The sequence below is a fragment of the Saccoglossus kowalevskii genome, chromosome 19, assembly GCF_978046115.1.
Source record: "Saccoglossus kowalevskii chromosome 19, keSacKowa6.1, whole genome shotgun sequence".
Taxonomy (NCBI): domain Eukaryota; kingdom Metazoa; phylum Hemichordata; class Enteropneusta; family Harrimaniidae; genus Saccoglossus; species Saccoglossus kowalevskii.
Window position 1 is genome coordinate 27,948,682 of NC_140659.1, and position 27,793 is coordinate 27,976,474.

The following is a 27,793-nucleotide window of genomic DNA, read 5'->3' on the forward strand; positions in this document are numbered from 1 at the left end:
TTATTATTTTAATGTCTAACATGCATGGAATTGTCTGTTACTACAACTGAGAAACATAAAAATAAACACTGTCAGGCATTTCACAATCTGAGTGCATTAGTGAACACTTAAATTTCATGTAAATCTGATTCCTGGCTAATGGACCATAGTCAAATTTTTACTGATACAAAATCTTTGCTCCACCAGCGAAAATTTTTATTGTGAAAGTGTTTTCTCAATACATTACAAGTCAACAAACAGGTGCACCTAACTAATATAATGATACTTTAGTATAATTTATTGATTTCTGCACAGAAATACTGAATTGTCGCACCATTGCTATTGATTTTTTTTTTTTTGCATAAAGTCTTTTTGAGGTTGATAAAAGCAATTATCTTCCCAAAATGCTTTCAATTCTCAGGAGAGACTTGAAAATTCACCCCTACTAGTTGCGTATTCTAGTGCTTCCACTATGCATATGAAAATGTAAACTTATTATTGCATAATAATATCACAGAATTTGATAATAAAAACATATTATTGATAATAAAAATATAAGAGATAGTAAAAACATACTTTTAATAATGAAAATACATTTTGATAATAAAAAGAATATTTTGTGCTGCCCCTTGTAAAGCATCACTTTCCCCACCCTCTTTATAAATAGAATATTCCTATACCTAGTACTCTTTTTATATTTAAAATATCGAAAGGTTTCCTGTTCGTCAGTCATTATTGTATTATATTAGTCGTGAATAGCTATATCACGATGTAATTTCTCATCTTTGCTGGTAATGTTAGAACTATTCTGCGAGTAACTTTGATGCTGAATAAATGTATCTATTACATCATCAGTGAATTCATCACGATGTAATTTTTCTGGATTTTGAAAAAAACACAGGAAAGGTTTATCAGTACCATTGTATTACTGCTTTCAAAGAGTTGTGTTTCTCTGTCATCTAATGTTCTTAAGAATGTAGTATGGATAATTTTGAATAGTTAACAAGTATTAACTGCGCCTCCGCGAATAATTAAAACACCTGGGAGACAAATTTTCATATACCCAAGAGTTTTAATATTTGTTTTGTCATTACGTATTTGGGATTTGACTAATCATGTGTTGATTTGAATGTCCATGGTCTCTGCGGCGAACACTGCAGTGTAACGTCCAACATCCTCACACTGGCAGTCTCTGGACAACAAGGAGATATTTATCATATTTTCAATATGTTTATTTACACGAATATTTTGATGTCATATAGTCATCTGGCAACCCTGTCGACGGCCTGGTTACATTTGTTTACATATTCAAATTGTGCACTTCATTTGTGTTGTGCTACCAGCGATTTGAGTGGATACAGTCTTGTAAGCTGCTCACTGCACAGGTGAAATATTGTTGTGATTTTCAGCAATATGATAATATTGTTGCGATTGTCGAAGTTTTCAAGTTTGCCAAACTTGGACTTTAAACTTTTTGCATTTCAATATCCAAATTATGCAACTCACACCCTAAGATGCTGAAAACTTGATCACAACTGAATCTACACACAGCTCGATGATGTTCAAGTCAGAGCTGACAATCATTGATCTTAATACACTCTGCTACATGTACATGTTAAATTCTGTAAACTAGCATGTTTAAGTTGCTTTTAAAATTGTGCCACATCCCCTAGTTCAAATGGGAAAACTTTTTGACTAAACGTCAAGTTCAATATCTCAGTTTATAAAAAGAAAACCCTTGCTCCAGTATGTAAATTGGCAAGACAAGTTCGCTCCAACTGCTTGTAAAAAGAAAACACACACAAAAAACAACACTTTCTTTACCAGCTGACACTTGTAATCCTGTTATGGGTAATGATCAAGTTTTTTACAGTGACTTTGATTTTGTCATTCGTGTGACCTTGAAAACACACACACACAAAAAAACACTTGCTTTGTCAGCTTATACTCAATTTCCCTACTCCTGACTGAAAATAAAGCACTTGTAATCCTGTTAGCGGTAGTGATCAAGTTTTTTTACAGTGACTTTGATTTTGTCATTCGTGTGACCTTGAGCTTGCTGCCAGTAGCAGGTGAGGACAAAGACTTCAGTTATTTATAGCTTGTTCCAAGACAGTTATTTTTATTATGTTAATCCCCGACTTGTATGTGGGCCAAGTGATTTTTTCACATAGTAGTACGGTATCATTATTTTTTTTTAGTACAAATTTTTTTTTAACATGCATGCATTTTATGTGCAAAAAAAGTTCCTCAACTTGTTCCTGTGTACCGCAAAATCTGTATTAAAATTCACATTTCTAGAAGTTGCACCCCTTCTTTTTGAACAACTGAGAACCAAAAATTCACCATCTCTCATATGTGTAGGTGCTCTAATAGAAGCCACATCCCTTCCATTTCATTGTATCATTTTAATAGAAGCTACGACTTCTAATACAGATTTTACAGTATATGTTTGTTAGTCCCCGTTCGGACGCAGTCCGAAAACGGGGACTTATGTTTTGCCCTGTGTGCGTCCGTCCGTGCGTCCGTGCGTCCGTGATCACCTGTATCTCGAACATGCATGGACCGATTAAGTTCAAACTTCACTCATACATCACACATTATATGGGACATATGCACATGCATTTTTTTCATGATCCAATTAACGATAGCCGAATAGCGGCCATTTTAAGGCCGAAAATGCATCAAAATCGCACATTTTCACCATTCCGGACCCGGATCTCAGTTATGCATGGACGGATTTTGTTCAAATTTGGTACATACATTAAACATAATAGGACCTTGATGCACGTCATTTTTTTTTTTTGGATCGGGTTCGAAATGGCCGACTGGCGGCCATTTTGTTTTAAAGAATTCAGTTCTGGATCCGTATCTGAGACATGCTTGGATTGATCGAGTTCAAACTTCACACACACAAGGTACATCATGTCACAAATATGTATGTGCATTTGTTTCATGATCTCATTAACGATAGCCAAATGGCGGCCGCTTTAAGGCCGAAAATGCATTGAAATCGCACATTTTCACCATTCCGGACCCGGATCTCAGTTATGCATGGACGGATTTCATTCAAATTTGGTACATACATTAAACATAATAGGACCTTGATGCACGTCATTTTTTTTTTCAGATCAAGTTCGAAATAGCCGACTGGCGGCCATTTTGTTTTAAAGAATTCAGTTCTGGATCCGTATCCGAGACATGTCTGGATTGATCAAGTTCAAACTTCACACACACAAGGTACATCATGTCACAAATATGTATGTGCATTTGTTTCATGATCTCATTAACGATAGCCAAATGGTGGCCGCTTTAAAGCCGAAAATGCATTGAAATCGCACATTTTCACCATTCCGGACCCGGATCTCAGTTATGCATGGACGGATTTCATTCAAATTTGGTACATACATTAAACATAATAGGACCTTGATGCACGTCATTTTTTTTTTCGGATCAAGTTCAAAATAGCCGACTGGCGGCCATTTTGTTTTAAAGAATTCAGTTCTGGATCCGTATCCGAGACATGCTTGGATTGATCGAGTTCAAACTTCACACACTCAAGGTACATCATGTCACAAATATGTATGTGCATTTGTTTCATGATCTCATTAACGATAGCCAAATGGCGGCCGCTTTAAGGCCGAAAATGCATTGAAATCGCACATTTTCACCATTCCGGACCCGTATCTCAGTTATGCATGGATGGATTTTGTTCAAATTTGGTACATACATTAAACATAATAGGACCTTGATGCACGTCTTTTTTTTTTTCGGATCAAGTTCGAAATGGCCGACTGGCAGCCATTTTGTTAAAGAATTCAGTTCTGGATCCGTATCCAAGACATGTCTGGATTGATCAAGTTCAAACTTCACACACACATGGTACATCATGTCACAAATAGATATGTGCCTTTGTTTCATGATCTGCTTAACAATAGCTAAATGATTGCCATTTTAAGGCCGAAAATGCATCAAAATCGCGTATTTTCACAATTCCAGAACGAGATCTCAGTCATGCATGGATGGATTTTGTTCAGATTTAGCACAATGTGTTGTACATATGCAGGTGCATTTCGGTCATGATCTGCTTTGAATGTATATGTCACTCAAATATGAACGGAACGGGGACGTGTCATTGACAATGACTTGTTTTTCCTGCCAAATTTGCTCTATTAATCTGTTGTGTATCGTTTTTCCTGTCAAAATTCATATTTTTAGTTCCACTGTCGACTTTGTTGTGTGGAGCTTATCTTATGGATGTTTGACCGTTGTCATAGTCGTCGTCGTGGTCTGTATCAATGTCCGTGTCAACTTTTTAGCTCCGCTGTCGACTTTGTCAAGCAGAGCTTATCATATGAGTGATTGTTTGTCGTCGTCCGTCGTCGTTCGTGTCAATGTTTTAATTTTTCGACATCTTCTTGAAAACTACAAGCCTGAATGCTTTGATACTTGGTGTATATGTACCTTGGGTAGACCTCTCTCAGATTTGTTCATTTCATGATGATATCTTCAATTCTCTAATTTTGGTGAATATTTTTGTCATGTTTGGTAAAAAGTGATATTAAATTTGTTCATTTCATGATGATATCTTTAATTCTTTAATTTTGATGAATATTTTTGTCATTTTTAGTAAAAAGTGATATTTTTGACTTCTTGTTAAACATCGCAAGTCTGATTGATTTGATTTATGCACAATGGTACTACAAGTGTACCTCTACCAGATTTGTTCATTTTGTGATGATATCTTCAATTCTCTAATTTTGGTGAATGTTTTTGTCATTTTTGATAAAAAGTGATATTTTCGACTTCTCGTTAAAAACCGCAAGTTCAATTGCTTTGATATTACATATATAGGTACTACAGGTGGACTTCTTCCATTTTGTGATGATATCTTCAATTTTTACCTTGCCCGTACCATCAAAGATGAAAGGGAAAGGTATATTAAGGGACAAATTTTGTCCGGCGTTGTTGTTGTTGTTGTTGTCGTCGTCATCGTTGTCGTTGTCGTCGTTAATAATTGTTATTGTGTGCATAATAACTTTACTAATTCTATTCCAAACTTTATCAAACTTGGTCACCTTATTCATCAGTATAAAGTCTTCCCTGAGTTTGTACAACAGATGTCTGTATGAAAATATCATGCAAAAATTGAGAAAATCTGATAAAATATTTTGATTGTTTCTACTTGACTGATCACTGGTGATACACATCAAAGGTCACTGATCTCAGTGGAAATATGCATTGTTGTATGTGTTCAATGAAGCAAATAATTTATCTTGTAATAATATCCTTGGTAATGTATCTCAGAATCCCATACTGGGTTTCAAAACCAACTCATGGAGAGATTGCACAGTCTGATACACATTTGCAAACCTTCCAATAAAATCTTTACAGAAAACAAGAAAATCAATATAAGCACTCCTATGAACTGGGTGCCAAACTTTGATCAAGATCTGAAGCTAATAGAAAATCTGTTCAGTTCGAAGTTATCAAATCAAAAACAATACATAAATAATACATAAAAAACAAAACATTTCATCCACATTTTAAAAAGAAAATTGTTCTAAAATATATGTATTCTGTATTTGACAAACAGTTCATTCGACAAATGAAAAATCACAGGAATATGTTTCAGCTATTAAAACAGAATGAGTTTTTATAATACTAGTTTAAAAACGCACTTCAAAGACTGCAGTGTTTGAAGATGTAGATTCTCAGGAGGCAACAGTACTGTTGACTTCTCCCTCCACTGGACACCAACTAACTATTTAAGTTGATTTGCATACAAAGCAGAGCTTGCAACATGATAGCTATTCATAAAGGTTTTTTTTTTTTACTTTTCATATAATACAGTAGTCACACAATGAGGCAGTTCATATTTGTCTCAGTGAATCATTAATTTTTGACAGACACCTGTACAAAATACTTGGACAAAAGCCAGCTAAGATTTTCTGTTATCTTGTATGTTTTATGAATCTATTCACGTCTAAATGCAGCACTTATTTTTTTTGCGATGAGGCATCTGAATTACTTTGAATAAAGCTAGAAATTATGTCCCTTAAAATACCGGGTAATTAAACAAATAAGGTACCAATGTTTTTGTAAGATTTTTACATCTTTAAAGGACATTCGGTAGACTGATTCCCCACTGTTGGTTCAACCTCAAAACTTGTTTGTATTCAAAATTAATAAAGACAATGCATATTTATATTGAAACAAACTATGATAAAGGGAATTATATTATATAACAAAGGGCTAGGTCACCAGATTTCAACTATGTTTTAATTGAGGCTGCTTGTTTAATTTTTTTTTTTACAATTTCTTCTTAATTTTTGAGCCAATGGACTTGATTTCTAATTAGCTGCAGGTATTGATTAAGTTTTTTGAAAAAATATGGAAAAAATTATGCAGAATTATTTTGCAGAAAGTGACAAAAGTTGGCATTCGGGTTTAAAAGGTTAAGTGATGATTTTCTACATTTTGTCCCGTATTATGAAGTCAGAGATAATATAAATTAAATCTTCAAGTCTTTAAATCAAAGCAATTTTCGCACAAAGTTGTCTCCTCGAATGCCCTTAAATTATCAAAACGCAAAAGTTACTATCCTTATCATCCATCAGGGCTAAAAATAAACATTCTAGTTTGCTTGCCATGGACAGATGTTATTCCTTAGTGTGTAATACTTGCATTACCCTGGGTTACCTGCTTACAAGGTGAATACGTATTATCGTCTGCAATTTATAATATTTTTTAATTTATTTTGTTTGTATAAAGAAAGGCTAATAGAATGTTGATTTGATTTAATTTTATTTGAAAGTACTGTTACATGACAGTATATTATGAATTCCGTTTCAACCTTCAAGAATTTTTTTTACCGTGCTTTACAGCGAAAATAAGAGTATGTGTATATGTAAAATCTTGGCACTCGTAGCTGCCTTTTTGCTTGCTGAATCACTTTACGAAAAGTCTGCTTGTTTCTATTTTAATTCCCTCTACCGATAGGACTAATTACCATATTTTTGTTGCATGTGCTTAAATAAATGACAAGGGTGTGCAAAGTCAAATTAAGTCGCATTTTAATGATCCCACTTTCCAATAAATGCAATTTTAGTCTATCTATGGTGCGATACCCCAGTCGCCACAAAAAATTGACAATCCATAGAAATTTGATAACAACACAATTCCATTGAGTAGGTGTTCCCGTCAAGTTTCAAAGGTCAAAACATGTGTATCATATTGAAGGTGTTGTTTTTTGAACAGGAAAACTTAATTTAGCGCGAGGTTTTAAAGTTCATTTATAGTCGTGTTAGGTTTTTACAGCTTTTTGATTTTTATGTCAAAAGATGATGATTAAATGTATGATGACTGTCTTTTTGCTTGCTAAAATGATTGCTCATGGCTGGTTATGTTTCAAAATCTGTCTGCATCACCACTGAATCGTTACCAGCGAAGGGTGATATAATCACCATGGAGACATGCTTTTGTTCAAATCTTTTGGCACATAGTCAACTTTGTCACCTTTTACAAAATAATTTTTTCTCTACTATTCCTTTTTTTTTTATCAAGACTTACAATAAGAAACTATGTTGATTTGGTTTAAAATTACATAAATTATAGATAAGTTTATAAAAAATGTGAAAAAAGTTGCACCAATATTTTGACAGTGAAAAATATGGCTTCCAAGAACCTAATAATTTGTTATTTCAAAATGATGGTGCAACATTTTTATGTATATTTTCTTTGTTTAATGTGAACATGATTTCTGAATCTGATCAACAAAACTTGAAGGGATAAATATTCTACATGTAGTTACTAAAGTGAGAGCAACAATTCTCATTAATATTGTATGTTTTTGTTTGTTTGCAGTTTTGGAAAACGAACCTCAGGAAGTGGCCGCAGAGGAAGTGAATGTCTTATATTAGAGCCTTCTGAAATGCTTGTTGTAAGTTGTACTGTCTATTTATTCTCATCATGCAGACATCTTTGAAAATCATAAAATTTATCTGACGCAGACAGACAGTCAGTACATGCTTAGATACATGTCTGTACTCTTAACACGTTTTGGTCCAACTGTTTTTGACATGCAACTGAATGTGTAAATGGATTATAAAGTGAGTGAATGTGGCGTTATCGTGAATGAACAAAAATATAGCTAGGTCACTGTAAACTGTATGGTGTGTCTCCGGTTGCTTTTTAGCTCCGCTGTCGACTTTGTCGAGCGGAGCTTATCATATGAGTGAATGTCCGGCGTCGTCGTCGTCCGTGTCAATGTTTTACTTTTTCGACTTCTTCTTGAAAACTACAAGCCTGAATGCTTTGATACTTGGTGTATATGTACCTTGGGTAGACCTCTCTTAGGTTTGTTCATTTCATGTTGATATCTTCAATTCTCTAATTTTGGTGAATATTTTTGTCATTTTTGGTAAAAAGTGATATTTTCGACTTCTTGTTAAAAACCGCAAGTGCAATTGCTTTGATATCACATATATAGGTACTACATGTGGACCTCTCTCAGATTTGTTCATTTTGTGATGATATCTTCAATTCTCTAATTTTGGTGAATATTTTTTGTCATTTTTGGTAGAAAGTGATATTTTTGACTTCTTGTTAAAAACTGTAAGTCCGATTGCTTTGATACTATATATATTGTTCATTTTCTAATGTCGTCTTCAGTTCTTTAATTGAAATGTGCATTGCTAACAGCGGAGCTATCTCAGCCGAGAGACTTCTTGTTTTAGATTCACGATTCACACACATCTCCATATGTGGTTTTCTTTGGCATCTTGGGGGGGGGATTCTGACATAATCAGCTGATTGGTTGCCATGGTTACCAATACTGAAAAACAATGAGTAGCTAATGTACTACAAACTGATTTCATTTCATGCGAGATGATTTTTTGTGAACTTCACTGGAAAAATCACAAAATTTTGTGGAAGTGAACTTTTCACTGGGGTCCTTGAGGGCCCTTATAGCTAATTATGGGGAACTTCTAAAAATGCTGAAAATTTTGAAAGTATTCCAAATTTGGATATTTGAAGGAGCTCCAGTGTGCTCTCTAAGCCGACATGACAAGCCGTAGATAAAAAAAATAATTTGCTTTGATGCATTTAATTGTGGCTACACTTTGATTGATATGTGGATCTTGAAAAAACATCTTACTGTGATAATGAAATTCATAATTTAATAGGAATAGTTCAGCATGTAAAAAGTGTGTTTGCGGTGTCCCACCCTTAAATTATCAAATGAGAACGAGGAAAACCACAGGACTTGTTTTTGCCCCCCCCCTCTCCCAATAGTGTTCCATTGTCTCTCGTCATCAGTTCTGTTGACCAAATACTACCATGGTTACATAGGTCTAGGATATGTACTATGCATAGAATCTTTGCCAACCAAGGTTTGTTTATTTGGCCATCATCTCACTACAAACCTTGGCAGGTTCTGTTCACTGAGGTCATTTTTAAGTGTGCCCTCTATGACAGTTTGACATCCCACCATTTTGTTTTTATTAGTTGCTGATTGTATTGTATTTTACAACAAAAAATATCAATACAAAATTACAAATTGATATTATACAATAATTATATATGTAATTACATATACTTATGGTTTAATTACAGTGTATGTGCATCTGTCTGTCTTGATGATTCCTCTCCTAATCTTGTAAAGTATTCTTAACACCTAGTCTGGTTACATATACAAGGAATTTGTGGTTGAGTCAAAGATGGTCGAATGGTGGCCATTTTGTTGAAAAAATACACTACAATCAGATATATTGAAATGTCCTGAACCAGATCTTGGGCACGTGTAACCATTACTAGAGGTTGATGCATGTCACATCAATTAGTAGTCTATTCAAGATGGCTGACTGGATCTACATGTATCTATCAGGTCACGAGGTGGCTCCATTACTGCAACTTCATATTATTTTTGCTTACATGTATGCACAAATCTTGTATACATGTAGCTATACACTAGCAATTAAAAAATATTCACTATGAACAAGATTAGGCGCTAATATACCGGATTCTACCCTGGGCGATTTCGCGGCTGGTGGGCCCTTATTTCCCAAAAAATTCAAAAAAAATGATCATCAAATATTTTTTGGGGACTTCTATTTTCATTGAAAAATCCACCTAGCCTTGAAACAACTAGAGATGATTTACACAAGACCCCCCCCCCCCCCCCCCCCCCCCCGTTATATACCGTATATATAACAAAGATATACATGTATGCATATAACATCATACAAAAGTATACCAAACTTAAATACAGATAGTTTGAAAAAAGTAAGTCATGGTGTTACAATAGCGAAAAGGTATGGGAACATAAACAAAACACTAATATACTTTAGTAGCTATGCTGTTGACATTTGTTTTCTTGCTATAGACATGTTATCATTCATTGTCACATGCATAACACATGTATCCCTTGTAACCATGTTTTATATAATGCAACTTTTTAATTTGGGATATATTGCTAAAAACACTGATAATTGTTTTGTAGAATATTCTTTTTACAACAAGCAACAGAATACTATATGTATATGGTCTTAAACATTAAATACACAACTGTGCCCAAATTCCATATGTGATCTCTCGGTAGATTTTCACATATGCCATTCACATTGATGCCACTGTGGAGATCAAGCTTGATATTCTCCATAGATAACATGAAAGACCTCTATTCTTTTCTTTATTTACTAAGTAATATTTTTAATTAATAGATTGACTATCCTGATGTTCAATTAATGAAGCCTGGGCAACGTCAATCCTGTACAACTATGAACTTAGAAAAACTACTTGCTTTAGAACAAGAAGAGGTCAAAATCGCAAGAACACAATCTTTGGGTGAAGACCATCAGGTAAGGGGTATTACCGGTAAATGTACAATTGACAGTTTAGTTATATAGTTGGAATCCCTCTCATCGACTTCAAATATCTAGCGTCTTTAATAATGCTAGATTAAGCTTCTGATCAATGCATTGGATGCATTGCTGCGGCTTATTTTGACTATGGTGTGCATATTCAGATTTTCTGCGGCTTATCGTGTCTATGGTGTGAATAATGGCTTGACTTGACCATTGCATATTTGATTTTTTCTGTTTTACAGTTCATCCAAGCATGCAACTTTATTTATTAAGTTCAGGTGCATAAACACATTGTACTGAGAATATAATACCTCAAAAGATGTGCACTGACACATCGTCTCATCACCGCAGTCAGTGCATCAACTGTAGTGTATATCTCTTGGCTGTATTCACGTATTGGGTATTGCACACCACTCTTTTCTCCCAGAACAACAACTTTACCTTTAGTTTTCAGCACACAAATTTTTGTTTGTTCCCACTGCACCAACATATGTAAACATCAATCCAACACTGGTTCCCAGTGCACCAACATGTAAACAGCACACCAGCGTTGATTCCCAGCACGGCAGCCTTTGTTTCCAGCATACCAACATTAGTCCCCATCACTACACAATCCCTTCCATCAATGTAGCACCGTGTTCTCAAATACTATATCTTTGCCGATGCCCCAACAACCTGTGCTTTGTAAATGCCTCAACACTTCGTCTAGTGTACGTCACTGTCACTTGCCTATATATCTCTTTTCCATTTGCCCTGATGAATATCCAGCTAATATAATCTGTTGATTGGTTGCCTTGGCATACCTACCATATAGTCACTTTGTAACATTATTAAATAAATTGTATTGTATGAGTTAAAGGGTATGACTTGCAGTAGATGTTTAACAATTACTGTTACCCTGGTTACCTGGTTGTTACGGGAGTTATGGTTCATGCACAGACATATGCCCCTATATTTGAGTGTAGCTCTCACTATTGTTGAAAATCATATATTTTGGGCGAAGGCTGTCGTTCTCATTGTTATTTTACTACGTCTCATTTATCAGCAGCCACGGCACCCCGTCATACGACTGGAGAGAACCCAGTCTCTCGGGGATGAACAGGTAGAGTGGATTTGACTTTGTTTTTGGTGTCCTCCATCCTATAGTGGTGTCATTGTCAAAGTCATTGGAGATCCTTATGTAAATCATTTGTTTGTAGTGATATCACGTCCATTCTTAGACATGTATCTATATCCATGTTTAACTGTTATTTTTTTGTTTTTAAAAAGCATTATCACTTTTTAAAAATATCAACACTTAGAAGTATTTGATTGCTATGTGGTGTGGTCATTAGTAGCCATTGATTGGACGATAACATAATCACATGACATGCATTACATCTCATCCCCGAAATGTACATGTAGCTACCACATCCCCATCCCAGCGGCAAATATTGCTATATCAGTGCCCTCTCTCATGGTTACAAACCTGTGCAGACATTTGCACTCACACATAGGTTAATAATCACATATCAGTGTTCCTGTCTACAATTTGTTGCTTCTCATTAAGTGAGTAAGAAGCTCATTAATATTTATGAGCGACCAGCGCTCTGGGGCTGGTAGGATCCCTGTGTTTGCACTTCTATTTATTATAGAATAATTTTCAAAATGTCCATTTTTTGTTGTAAATATTATAAATGATTGAAAGTAAAATCTGAAAGTCTATTACTGTATTTGCTCTAATTAGAAAGATCATACAAATGTATGCTCATGAGAGGCCAGACAAAATAAATGATTTGTTTCTGACTGAAAATACATTCCTTGTAAATTATATACAGTTCAATATTGTTTAAACATAAACGTATGTATAACCAGTATTTTGCATACATCATATGAACCTAGTCAGCAGTTAACCATACAATTATATTTATACATGTAGTTGTCTGTCTCGCCGTCCGTATTATGTTATCAGTGTTGTTGTTAACTTATATCCGTGAAATTTTGAAAAAAAATTTACTTTTACTGAAATTGATGATCTCCTTGAAAGTCTTTGGCCGAGGTGTTATGTGAATGGACACCTGGTTTGCACCATCTCTAAAATATTATCAGCTTTGTCAAACACTTATATTTGTATTTGTCTGATGGTATTATTTGTATGTCAGGAAGTACCAGATGTATTTTATAAATGGTTTGAAAAATATGTCTCATACGTATGTGGAATAAATTATTAGTGTAAACTTTTGCGTTTTGGTCATAAACCACGCCAATTAATTTATTAACACCTTTTTCAATTCCCCAAGCCAGCATTGCCAAAATTACCGATTGTAAATTTCACATAACTTTTCAATTGCACTATTTTAAGCTCTTTCTGTTCACCCTGGCGATTAATGTAGTACGGTAACCATATTAACCCTGTTGGCAATTATTAATGTTGTAACCATATTAACCAGCTTCCTTTTTCTCTCCTTCCTTTAATCTGCTTTTCTTTTCTGTTGGATTCACCATCAATCTGAGTAAGTACTTTATGTAGAGTAACTTCATACCACCTTTTAATTTCCAATTCTGTACATTAATATTTTTATTATATCTGTGACATTATTGGAGATGTGTTTCTAATAGAGGAAATATGGTACATGCACTTCAATTGGAGACATGCTTTTAATACCATTTTTGTGTGCTTACGTAAATGACAGAGGTGTGTCTGGCCATCATTTCAATGATCGAGTAATACTATAATAGTAAATGTAAATTGAACAGGTTTTATAAATTGAACAAATATTTAATCCTTATGAATGGTGGAAGAGTACAAGAATTTAATTACTTTATAATTCATTTTTTGACTCCTATTTATTCTAACAAATAGTTGCGAAAATCAATGTTGTATCTTGGGTGTTGATTTCACTTTTCACGATGAATGGGCATCAGATTTGGATAAAATGTTGCATCTTGGGTATTGATTTCACTTTTCATGATGAATGGGAATAAATTTTGGATGCATAGACTGTAATTAATTTTTGTTAAATGCCTAAGGTTTGGATATTAAATTAAAATGTGTTTTCTCAATTAACAGGCAAGGATAAAGTTCCTAAGATTATGTATACACTTAAGGGGATGAATCAATATGTGTGTGTTCATATCTCATGCATCCGAGTTTAGATTCCATACTGACTTTTCTTTTGATACAGACACATTACTTTCTACCGTTCATTTCATCATCGGATGCTCATTTTGTTTTGTTTCATAAAAAATATTTCTAATAAATTTTGATAGTGTTTATATTAATTACAGCGTAATCATTAAAACGTCATTTAGATCAAATGTGTGCAACGTGATAGACAATTGTAATCCCTATTGCCTTATTTCGCTACAACTTTTCAGTGATTTTTAGCTCCACTGTCGACTTTGTCGAGCAGAGCTTATCATATGAGTGATTGCCCGTCGTCGTCCATCGTCTGTTGTCCGTGTCAATGTTTTACTTTTTCGACTTCTTCTTGAAAACTACAAGCCTGAATGCTTTGATACTTGGTGTATATGTACCTTGGGTAGACCTCTCTTAGGTATGTTCATTTCATGTTGATATCTTCAATTCTCTAATTTTGGTGAATATTTCTGTCATTTTTGGTAAAAAGTGATATTTTCGACTTCTTGTTAAAAACCGCGAGTGCAATTGCTTTGATATTACATATATAGTTACTACATGTGGATCTCTCTTAGATTTGTTCATTTTGTAATGATATCTTTAATTCTCTAATTTTGGTGAATATTTTTGTCATTTTTGGTAAAAAGTGATATTTTCGACTTCTTGTTGAAAACCGCAAGTCCGATTGCTTTGATATTACATATATAGGTACTACATGTGGACCTCTCTTAGGTTTGTTCATTTCATGTTGATATGTTCAATTCTCTAATTTTGGTGAATATTTTTGTAATTTTTGGTAAAAAGTGATATTTTCGACTTCTTGTTAAAAACCAAAAGTTCAATTGCTTTGATATTACATATATAGATACTACATGTACCCTTTCTCAGATTTGTTCATTTCGTGATGATATCTTCAATTCTCTAATTTTGGTGAATATTTTTATCATTTTTGGTAGAAAGAGATATTTTCGACTTCTTGTTAAAAACCACAAGTCTGATTGCTTTGATACTATACATATTGTTCATTTTCTAATGTCTTCAGTTCTTTAATTGAAATGTGCATTGCTAACAGCAGAGCTATCTCAGCCGATAGGCTGCTTGTTTGTTAATCCTAAGGAAGTTTATTATCGTGAAATCTGTATTAGAAGCCACATCCCTGATACAAGCTGCACCCATTCTTATTTGAACAATTGAGACCCAAAAATTCACCGTTTCTCATTCATGTATGTGTAGATGCTCTCATAGAAGCTGCATCTCCTCTGTTGTATTTTACCATTTTAATTGAAGTCGCAGCTTCTAATACAGGTTTTACAGTACATGTACTTGAATTAAACCATTGCTGAATCATTTCAACATCACAGCAATTATAAATATGACTGTACATGTTATTCTAATTTTTGTTAACTTATTAGTTTTTTAGAATTAAATGTCTTCATAATTAATCGCATTACGTAATGTATACAGAAATTTACATTTTAAACCCGCTTGTCTAACATGTATATTGCATATACTGTAAAACACTTTGAAATAGCTACATGCTATTTTAGCGAATTAGACTCCATACATGAATTAACTGAATCTTAATTTAACTAAAGTGTCAACAATCTTGCTGTGAGAATATACTATATTCGACGACGACGAATTTAGCGAAATTGAGGATTAGCTAAATTTGCTAAAACAACGTGCTTGCTAAAAAGCTATGTTTTACAGTATATATCTTTAGGTTTCCTAAGGCAAGTGAGTTACAGTTCAGTTGTCTGAATGGAAAGTTTACTCCTACTGTGCTGTATGACTACTTCAGGAGTTGAGCCTTTGGGATGTCATTTAAAACAAAGTTGTGGTGTCACTCCATTTCAGAGAGAGGTGTGTCATATTTTTAAATGTAAATGATTAAAGCGGGAGGGTCATCACCTGCGCACTTGCGGGAATTGAGTCCCAAGCGACGATAACAACACACTCTAAAATTGCAAAGGCTCATGGGTAGACACTTGTTTGCAAACAAGTAAACTTGTTTGTTTGTAGGTGACAACTCCCCCGCTTTAACTCTAACTTCACATTCATATTTTTGTTCTTCACAGCTTCCTACCGAACTTGAACACGTACAGAGCCTGATTAACAGAGTGGAGCAGCAAAGAGGAGGGATGCATATCCGGGTACCGAGTACCCCCAGTATTAGCGATAAGAGCTCACGTCCAAGTAGTGATTCTAGTAGTTACTCAGATTTATTCCAGCCAATTGACAGCATCGATGTCGATCTTACTGGATTGGTGGAAAGTACGGTTGATTCAGACGAAGAAGACCTTCAGGAGTCGTCTGAGGTCAGTACCTCGAATGACCAACCTCCTGTCCTTATAACATTTTTGTGAACATTTTTTATTCACACCTTTTTTTGACCAAATGGGCGGATAGAGTGGAGTTCATATATTTGATTGTCTGTCATTGTTCATCAGCAATTCTATTTTTAACTTATTGGAAAACTACCAGCTCAATTACTTTGATACTTGGTATGTAGGTACCTTGGGTAGACCTCCATGAGATTTGTAGCAAGCGGATAACAATTGTAATTGCCATGGCAACAACCAACTAAATGGTTTTCATTTGGCAAGATCATTGTGTGAACAATAATAATTAAGATGGCAAATAGTTATTATCTCATTGTACTGAACATTATTAACTATGTTTTGAGGAAGACACACTGCAAAGACAACAGAGCTATTACAGTTATGTTGTTTGTCTGTAACTAATATGTGTACTTACTTTTTTCCTAAATGGTGATCTGATTCAACCTTGACACAAAGATGAGACATAAAATATTTTGTTCTTACAATCCAATAAGGCTTTTTTTTTTTTTTTTTAAATATATGGGTCTGATAAGTCATGAGTTTCTCGATTTAATTGTAATTTGCCACTTAGACAAGTCATACATATGTATGTCTCTCAGTGTCACAATACAAGTGTAGGGTAGATAGCTGTCTGATTGTATCTGATTTGAGCATTGATGTGTTTTGATCAAAATATGCCATATAGATGGTTTGATTTGCGATACAATCATAGCTTGCTAATCAGTTACCATCATGTTTTTCTGGAAAAGTACATTCAAAAAAGTAAAAGTACATGTTGCATCATGATTTTATTTTATGTTTTTATCATCTGGTTTTAATGTTCTTTTTTTTTCACAGTCTCTTTCTGTACGAGATATTGTCCGTGACTGTCTGGAAAAAGATCCTATAGACCGCACAGATGATGACATTGGTAGGTTACAGATGTGTGTCATAGCATGTCAACTTATAATTTTATAAAAAAAAAATATGTTTAGTCAGATTTTCAGGAAAATCAGTATATTGTGACTATATTTATATGCATGTGTTAAAAATGATCACGGATGTTCGTACCGTACCTTGTTGGAATACAAATTTGTTGGTCAAATTCATCTTTTTAAATTTAAGCATCTGAAAGATACTAATTTAGCAGTTTTAGCTTAGAATGTGACAAGAATTGGCTTAATTGTTAAAATTTCACTGCTTGAAAGTTTTTGAGATTTCAGGATGTTGTTTCTGACACTCTGTGTAGCAGGACTTCAGAGAAATCTTACTGCTACAAATTTTCATGATTTTGGTTTCACAAAATTAAATTAACTAACTTGTTAACATATTTATGTTCTTTTTGATCACGTTGATGAAATTTCTCATAATGATGTGGTTATATTTCATGAAGGGTGACAAAAAGGTTTTTGTCATTAACTTTCCTCCTCATTTGAATATATTTCACTTGTCTGCACTTTTCTTTCAGATGATTGGGACAAAAATACCCAAATTTTTGAAGTGAAAACTGAAAATTTATTCAAATCTTACTGTTGGCTCCAAAATTAGGGTTAATTTCCAGAAATATTGAAGAATATAAGAAAAAAGTGCAGACAAATTTGGGCGAGAAAGTCTGGTGGTGAAAAGGTTAACATTAACTGGATTGAAAATGTTTCTCACTCATTCGTCACGTTTTCTGAGCTCAACTCTTTGCATGTCTTCATCTACTGCTGGATGTAGATACATGTATGTGCCTGACCTAATTGTCACTCTTTTTTAATTTTCAGAAATATTGCTTGATTTTATACGCCATTTACCAGCATTTTCGAACATGACGCTAGCAGTGCGGCGGGCATTATGTGCTGTTATGGTGTTCGCAGTTGTTGAAAAAGCTGCCACTGTTGTCATGAAAGATGGTGAAGAGGTGAGTGAGTGGGTGGGTAATAGCGTAGGATGGTAGCAGACACTATTAGGAAAGGGTAAAGTTATTTCCATTCTGATTTAAAGGGTTAAACATGATAGTATCTATGGTAACAATCAAAATCAAAATCTAAGAATTATGTTTCATGATATAAAAATTCATTAAACTTAGACGACCAAAATAAAGATAAATGATTATTCAAACAGATTGTATGATGTACTAAAAAAAGAACAATTAAATAAGGTTTTAAAATACACTTCATATTGTCTAATTTCAGTCGCTATTTCCATAATTTTCTTGATATAATTTGAGTGACGATGACATTTCTGAAGGGTCTCAATGAAATTTTCATTACTAAAAATGTTGACGATTATCCTGAACCGCAAAATTTGCGAAAATTTTCTTTCACAAAAATAAGTTAGTTTACAGTATTTAGTGGAATGTCTCTTCAAGGTTTTGTTGTGAATTCAGTTTGTCAAAATGCATGAATGTCTAATAATTTTAGGTTCATCTGAACAGATCTATATGTACTGCTGTTGAGGTGATTCACGAAAAAGACAACATTGTACTTCCTGTCAGTGAAATTACTGTAAACTGCTTTGATTTTGTGAGATAAATTTTCATGAATCCGTGAAAAACATGAGTGTCAGTGATTTTTGCAAAATTTTTGTCTTTAGGAATGCAATAAAATCATCAAAATTTGCAAAAATTAGCAGCAGTAAAAAAAATCAGATTACAGTATTTTGATATACAGTATCTAATAAATCTAAACATGTACAAAATTTGATAGTATTTTTGAAAAAATTTACTTACTTGTGGGATCAGATTACTGATAATAAAAATAACAACTAATGGGTAATAAGGCTGAGAATACAGTAACACTGTCCTTTCAATTATGGTTGTCATATACCTACTAATGGTGGCTTTCTGATCTATAAAACGTATACCAGTCTTTTCAACTTGTATTTCCTGATTTTTGTCTCCTTGTTATTTCATACTAACCGATATCGTTCATATTTCTAGCTTGACTCGTGGTCTGTTATTTTGAATGGCCATGTTGAGATTAGTAGACCAGATGGAACCCTGGAACATTTACATTTAGGAGACAGGTAGGAAAGAAATCTTAATTCAACCAACAAACATTCACAAAGTTCACACATCCTGGCACTTTGGAAGGAAGGCAGTTTCTAATAACAATAATTTGCAATATTATTTTGCCATATTAAACTTCAATGACAACAGCTTGTATTATTTACATGGTTTATAATGGCAACCTTCTGTGTTCGGAAAATATATTGTATTAAAAGTTTTTTTTTTTTTTCTTTTTTATTTTGATAACCTACCAGCTACACAAACTTTTTTGTATCATGCAGCTTCCGTAGCTCTCAGCTCTATATTTTTCATAGCTGTACAGACACACAGAATAAATAAACTTTCAACTCCTCTGAATAAGTATAAATCATATTTATTGTCACATTGTATCCTAGTTTTGGCTGCGTACCAAGCCTAACGAGGCAAACACATCGTGGCCTAATGAAGACGAAAGTAGACGACTGCCAGTTTGTGTGCATAGCGCAGACCGACTATTACAGAATTTTACATCAGGGAGAGGAGAACACACGGAAAGTTGAGGAGGAAGGGGAGGTTGTCATGGTAACAGAGCACCGGGTTCTTGATGGTGGCAATCGAAAGGGACATGTTGTAATTAAGGTAAACTGTTAAACTTTCATGATGTTATAATTTTTTTTTCTGCCAACATTAGGCATAAATATCTGCTTTTTTTTTGACAATGTTTTTGTTATTTTATATTTTATTTTCATCATAATTTTTCAACAACTTGTGGGTACAAAACTACTTGGTTTTATTTTTGTGAAAAGGGACTTAAGTTGACTTTTTCCAATCGTTTAGGGGGTCAAGAATTCTGTCACTTCACATCTTAAGGATTTTAAGTGTAATGTTCGCTTGAAAAATTAGTTTTGATTTTCCTTTTCAAAATTTGAAATGAATTGAAGATTTGATACTGATTTAGTTTTAATAATAAACCACATTTCTGTTGACTGATATATACAATTCTGTAAATGGCTTGGCACAAATCTTCTCAGGTGTAGGAGAGTTTGATGTGGTACAAAAACTAAATGCATTTATGCACTTGAAGGAAGTAACTTGTATGAAATACGATGATTTTCCATCAAAAATGTTTTTTTTTGTAACTTAGCTTTGACTGTCCGCATTTGTTTCAATTTAGTACTGAATGTATTTGCGCTTAATAGCATATTTACTGTTCAGAGTACGCTATATCATTTCAATGCCTGCACCTATCATATGATGTTTGTAATAATGTTGTTTCCTGCTGTAGGCGACAAGCGATCGGCTAATGCAACACTTAATAGAGGACCATTCCAGCGTGGATCCGTGCTACGTTGAAGACTTCTTGATGACTTACCGAACATTCCTCAAAAGCGCCTTAGAGGTCACCACAAATTTACTTAATTGGTTTAGAAATTCCAGCATTAGAGATCGGGTAAGTAAATCTAATTGTGGAGTACTGCTCAGCATAAAAATCACTTGTAAACAACTTCTAGTTGTTCTACTGATAAACTGTAAAATGTTTATCACAATTATAAATATTACTAAAAAATAGAACTGACAAAATCATAGAACGTGGTACAGCGTATGGAAGAGAAGAAATGAAGAAAACATTCACATACGATAAAGACATTTTCAATCCCAGCTGTGCTAATTTGCTGTGATTTTCCGTGATTTGTTGTGAATCCCAAGGAAGTTTATTGCCGGAACAAAACCCTTGAGAAATATTATCAATTCCATAACTGTCATAAATAAGTCTATTGCCTTTTTAGTTTTAGTATATTTTTTTGAACAACACACATGACATAATGATTAGTAACAAATTTAGGAACAAAATTTAACTATGACTTCTTTATCTCAACCTTTTCATCACCATTTCCCTCTTTTCATCACAAATTCACAAAATTGTCTCATTTATAGTCTGCACTTTTCTTAGTAGATTATAAAAAAAAAAATAGGTGAAAACTGAAAATTAACTCAAATTTTGTCTGTTGGCTCCAAAATTAGGTTTCATTTTCAAAAATATTGAAGAATATAAGAAAAAAGTGCAGAATAATTTGTGCGAGAAAGTCTGGTGGTGAAAAGGTTGAGGCCCCTAGTGAAGTTGTTGAAAACGCTAAAAAAGAAATTGTTATCTCTGTCTTGTGTAAATTTGTCTCTCCAAAATTAAAACAGGTTTAGTTTGCTGATACATATTTTTGTGGTTTGAGAGAATAAAATAATTTCCTACTGTGTTCAGGTGTTTTGGAGAAAACAACCACAGGCCTTGAACTTTACAGATACTTCAATGGCCTAGGGGCTTGCCTGGGTGCTCTTCAAAACGTATAGATTTTCTCTCTACTTTTCCGATATGCCAAGACAGTTTTATCAATTCTTGCTTTAAAAACAGATGCCCTCTCAACTCCACTATGCTGAGGTTTTGTTTTATGTTTTTGGTGAATGGTAAATATCACTATTGGTAAAAATGTCTCACTAATTTTGAGAATTTGTTAAACAAATGGTGAAATTGTGAAGTCCCTTGAATAAAATGGAAATAATTTGGATTTTTAAATAAAATGGTGAGAATTTGAAATATAATTTGTAAGAGTTTATGAAGTGGTGAGAATAATATCAAGTCTCGCCCAACTGTGAAAAGTGTCAGTTTATTACTCTATAGTCCTACACTGTTTGCTGCACATTTTTCAAAATTCAAACTTTGAGGCCTGTGTGTGTGTGTGACATGATAAATTATTCAGATGTCCATCATGTATATTACTGTACGAGTCTCTTGGTAATCATGTATGACGGCCATAACTAGTGTACTTGTTGAGTTCACAGTGTGATGTATGAGAAACAGTAAAATCCCTTTAATCGGTGGCGATCTGATAAGTCTATGCATATTTCATAAGTTGGAAGTGACGCAGAATAGGCAATCTCAGTGAAAGTATTCCCTCGGTGTTGAAATTAGATGTGTGTCACCATGCGTGATCCCATGACTTGAATCAGTCACTACAATTGGCATTTATATGTCAAGGAATGTGTTTTACGCATGAAGCACATAAGCACCCTATATGATAATATAACACACCTATGTGATAATATAACACACCTATGTGACAATATAACACACCTATGTGACAATACACCACCACACCTATGTGATAATACAGCACACCTATGTTATAATATAACACCCCTATTTGATAATATAACACCCCTATGTTACACACCTATGTGACAATACACCACACCTATGTGATAATATAGCACACCTATGTGATAATTTAGCACACCTATGTGATAATATAGCACACCTATGTGATAATATAACACCCCTATTTGATAATATAACACTCCATGTTACACACCTATGTGACAATACACCATACCTATGTGATAATACAGCACTCCTGTGATAATATAACACACCTATGTGACAATACACCACACCTATGTGATAATATAACACACCTATGTGATAATATAACACACCTATGTGATAATATAACACCACTATTTGATAATATAACACTCCTATGCTACACACCTATGTGACAATACACCACACCTATGTGATAATACAGCACTCCTATGTGATAATATAACACACCTATGTGACAATACACCACACCTATTGTGTTGACATTAGATGTGTGTCACCATGCGTGATCCCATGACTTGAATCAGTCACTACAATTGGCATTTATATGTCAAGGAATGTGTTTTACGCATGAAGCACATAAGCACCCTATATGATAATATAACACACCTATGTGATAATATAACACACCTATGTGACAATACACCACCACACCTATGTGATAATACAGCACACCTATGTTATAATATAACACCCCTATTTGATAATATAACACCCCTATGTTACACACCTATGTGACAATACACCACACCTATGTGATAATATAGCACACCTATGTGATAATATAACACCCCTATTTGATAATATAACACCCCTATGTTACACACCTATGTGACAATACACCACACCTATGTGATAATACAGCACACCTATGTGATAATATAACACACCTATGTGACAATACACCACACCTATGTAATAATATAGCACACCTATGTGATAATATAGCACACCTATGTGATAATATAACACCCATATTTGATAATATAACACCCCTATGTTACACACCTATGTGACAATACACCACACCTATGTGATAATACACCACACCTATGTGATAATATAACACCCTATTTGATAATATAACACCCATATGTTACACACCTATGTGATAACACAGCACACCTATGTGATAATATAACACACCTATGTGATAATACAACTCCCTATAAGATAATACAGCCCATCTATGTGTTGATACACCACACCTATGTGATAATATAACACCCCTATGTTACAATACAGCACCCTGCTAGATAATACATCACACCTATTTGATAATATAAAAATCCTATGTCATAATACAGCACCCCGTGTGATAATATAATGTTGCATACCTATGTGATAATATGACACCCCTATGTGATAATACATCACACCTATGTGATAATATAAAACCCCTATGTCATAATATAGCACTCCATGTGGCATTATGGCATCCTTCTGTGAAAATATAACACCCCATGTCATAATATTGCACCCTGTGTGATAATATAGAACCCTGTGTGATAATATAACATTCCTATGTGATAATATAGAACCCTGTGTGATATTATAACACACCTATGTGATATTATAACACACCTATGTGATAATATAGAACCCTGTGTGATATTATAACACATCTATGTGATAATATAGAACCCTGTGTGATATTATAACACACCTATGTGATATTATAACACACCTATGTGATATTATAACACATCTATGTGATAATATAGAATCCTGTGTGATAATATAACACACCTATGTGATAATATAGCACATCCTTATGTGAAATTATATCACATTCATGTGAGAATATAGTACTGCCATGGGATAATGTATTACATCATGTGTTAATATACCCATGTATAATATAGTACCCTGTGTGGTATTCTGCTATATTGTATGATACTATGACACTCATGCATCAGAACGTTTATGATTACATCAGTTTTAATAATAATAATTACAAATTATCAAATATTGAATATGGAACTGCTCTAAATTCTGATGTACATAGTTGAGCATCAACAATCAACTGTGCTAGGTTCTGGTTTAATCAAGTCCATGTTACTTCAATTGTTAAATGTAAAGAACAGAACATAAACCTCAAACTAAGAATATATCAAGATCATTCATTTTGTTTGTGCAAATCCAATAATTAACAGGTAACAAGGGTAGTTCTTCTATGGGTAAATAATCATTACAATGACTTTGAAAGTGATCCTGATATGGTGGAGTTTTTAGAACAGTTTGAAGATATGCTAGAATTACAGGTATGTAAATTTTGTCCAAAAATCAAATCATGTTGTATTACATTATTTTTGTGTTAATTGTATCACATGTTGTACACATTGTGTTATGTTACATGTACGTTACATTATTTTTATGTTAATTATATCACATGTTATATGCATAATTGTGTTACGTTACATTATATTACATTATTTTTATTAGCTCCGGTGTCGACTTTGTCGAGCGGAGCTTATCATATGAGTGATTGTCCACCGTCGTCCGTGTCAATGTTTTACTTTTTCAACTTCTTCTTGAAAACTACGAGCCTGAATGCTTTGATACTTGGTGTATATGTACCTTGGGTAGACCTCTCTCAGATTTGTTCATTTGATGATCATATCTTCAATTCTCTAATTTTGGTGAATATTTTTGTCAATTTTGGTAAAAAGTGATATTTTCGACTTCTTGTTAAAAACCGCAAGTCCAATTGCTTTGATATTACATATATAGGTACTACATGTGGACCTTTCTCAGATTTGTTCATTTTGTAATGAATATTTTTGTCATTTTTTGGTAAAAAGTGATATTTTCAACTTCTTGTTAAAAACCGCAAGTCCAATTGCTCTGATATTACATATATAGGTACTACATGTGGACCTCTCTAAGATTTGTTCATTTTGTAATGATATCTGTAATTCTCTGATTTTGGTAAATATTTTTGTCATTTTTAGTAAAAAGTGATATTTTTGACTTCTTGTTAAAAACCACAAGTCCAATTGCTTTGATATTACATATATAGGTACTACATGTGGACCACTATCAAATTTGTTTATTTCATGATGATATCTTCAATTCTCTAATTTTGATGAATATTTTTGGTGAAAAATGATATTTTTTAATTCTTGTTGAAAACAGCAAGTCCCATAGCATTGATACTATGCATATTGTTCATTTTCTAATGATATCTTCTGTTCTATAATTGAAATGTGCATTGCTAACAGCGTAGCTATCTCAGCCGACAGGCTGCTTGTATTTATTATATCACATGTTATACGCATAATTGTGTTACGTTACATTATATTACATTACATTATTTTTATGTTAATTATATCACATGTTATACGCATAATTGTTTACATAGACATTATGTTACATTACATTATTTTTATGTTAATTATATCACATGTTATACGCATAATTGTGTTACTCAATATGAAAATATATTCAGTGGAAAATTCAATTCAAACTTGAGAAATCATGGGTACTATGTAATGCAATGTTTCTGTTGGAATAAACATTGAGCTTCTATTGTGTTTTTCAGAATATGACAGGACAACTCAGGTTACTACACATAGCTTGTGCTGCAAAAGCAAAGCAGAGAAATATAACATTGGTGAGTCGATTTAAACTTTTCACCACCAGACTTTTCCCAAATGTTTCTGCACGTTTTTTTTTACAATCTTCAATATTTCTGGAAATAAACTCTAATTTTAAATAATCAACAATTTTAGTCAATTTTAAGTTTTTACTCAAAAAATTGCACTATTTTTGTTCCAATCGTCTGAAAAAAAGTGCCGACTATATACAGGACTATTTTGTGAATTTGGAATGAAAATAGGAAACTGGTGGGGAAAAGGTTAACTTGGAAAAGTACAAGTTGTTGGACTAGATCTGGGATCTCGCTTAGATGGTTTGCAAAGTAATGGCTAAATGACAAAGCTATTTTCCATGCTAGCTTATGACAATAGATCATATAACATAGTTTTTACAGAATCAAAAACAAATCTGCCAATCACAAACACACCTGCTTATGCTACCTGACAAAACTATCTGACAATGCACTGTAATTAAGAATTGCGAAATGATCTCAGGCTGACTTACTTACTTGCAAAAAAGTACTTACCGCTACATATATGTATGGGTGAATAGACAGTCATTCACGGCACTGATATTGTTCGACCTGTGATCTCAGGCTGACTTACTTACTTGCAAAAAAGTACTTACCGCTACATATATGTATGGGTGAATAGACAGTCATTCACGGCACTGATATTGTTTGATCTGTGATCTCAGGCTGACTTACTTACTTGCAAAAAAATACTTACCGCTACATATATGTATGGGTGAATAGACAGTCATTCACGGCACTGATATTGTTCGACCTGTGATCTCAGGCTGACTTACTTACTTGCAAAAAAGTACTTACCGCTACATAGATGTATGGGTGAATAGACAGTCATTCACGGCACTGATATTGTTCGACCTGTGATCTCAGGCTGACTTACTTACTTGCAAAAAAGTACTTACCGCTACATATATGTATGGGTGAATAGACAGTCATTCACGGCACTGATATTGTTTGACCTGTGATCTCAGGCTGACTTACTTACTTGCAAAAAAGTACTTACCGCTACATATATGTATGGGTGAATAGACAGTCATTCACGGCACTGATATTGTTCGACCTGTGATCTCAGGCTGACTTACTTACTTGCAAAAAAGTACTTACCGCTACATATATGTATGGGTGAATAGACAGTCATTCACGGCACTGATATTGTTCGACCTGTGATCTCAGGCTGACTTACTTACTTGCAAAAAAAGTACTTACCGCTACATATATGTATGGGTGAATAGACAGTCATTCACGGCACTGATATTGTTCGACCTGTGATCTCAGGCTGACTTACTTACTTGCAAAAATGTACTTACCGCTACATATATGTATGGGTGAATAGACAGTCATTCACGGCACTGATATTGTTCGACCTGTGATCTCAGGCTGACTTACTTACTTGCAAAAAAGTACTTACCGCTACATATATGTATGGGTGAATAGACAGTCATTCACGGCACTGATATTGTTCGACCTGTGATCTCAGGCTGACTTACTTACTTGCAAAAAAGTACTTACCGCTACATAGATGTATGGGTGAATAGACAGTCATTCACGGCACTGATATTGTTCGACCTGTGATCTCAGGCTGACTTACTTACTTGCAAAAAAGTACTTACCGCTACATATATGTATGGGTGAATAGACAGTCATTCACGGCACTGATATTGTTCGACCTGTGATCTCAGGCTGACTTACTTACTTGCAAAAAAGTACTTACCGCTACATATATGTATGGGTGAATAGACAGTCATTCACGGCAC

At 34.0% G+C, this 27,793-nt stretch overlaps 1 protein-coding gene across 4 annotated transcripts in view; it reads left to right on the forward strand.

Moving 5' to 3' along the window:
• The window catches only part of LOC102803275 (rap guanine nucleotide exchange factor 6-like), a 124,203-nt gene that overhangs the window by 76,929 nt on the left and 19,481 nt on the right, over nt 1–27,793 (forward strand). For 3 of the 4 annotated variants that reach the window (XM_085493880.1, XM_085493881.1, XM_085493883.1), the window contains exons 4-13: nt 7,846–7,921; nt 10,704–10,841; nt 16,044–16,283; nt 17,145–17,217; nt 18,053–18,189; nt 19,210–19,295; nt 19,674–19,896; nt 20,543–20,707; nt 24,568–24,675; nt 25,956–26,027. In XM_085493880.1, coding sequence (XP_085350006.1) covers nt 7,846–7,921; nt 10,704–10,841; nt 16,044–16,283; nt 17,145–17,217; nt 18,053–18,189; nt 19,210–19,295; nt 19,674–19,896; nt 20,543–20,707; nt 24,568–24,675; nt 25,956–26,027 — 1,318 coding nt within the window. The remainder of the gene's footprint in view (nt 1–7,845; nt 7,922–10,703; nt 10,842–16,043; nt 16,284–17,144; nt 17,218–18,052; nt 18,190–19,209; nt 19,296–19,673; nt 19,897–20,542; nt 20,708–24,567; nt 24,676–25,955; nt 26,028–27,793) is intronic. The other variant, XM_085493882.1, reaches the window with a different exon arrangement.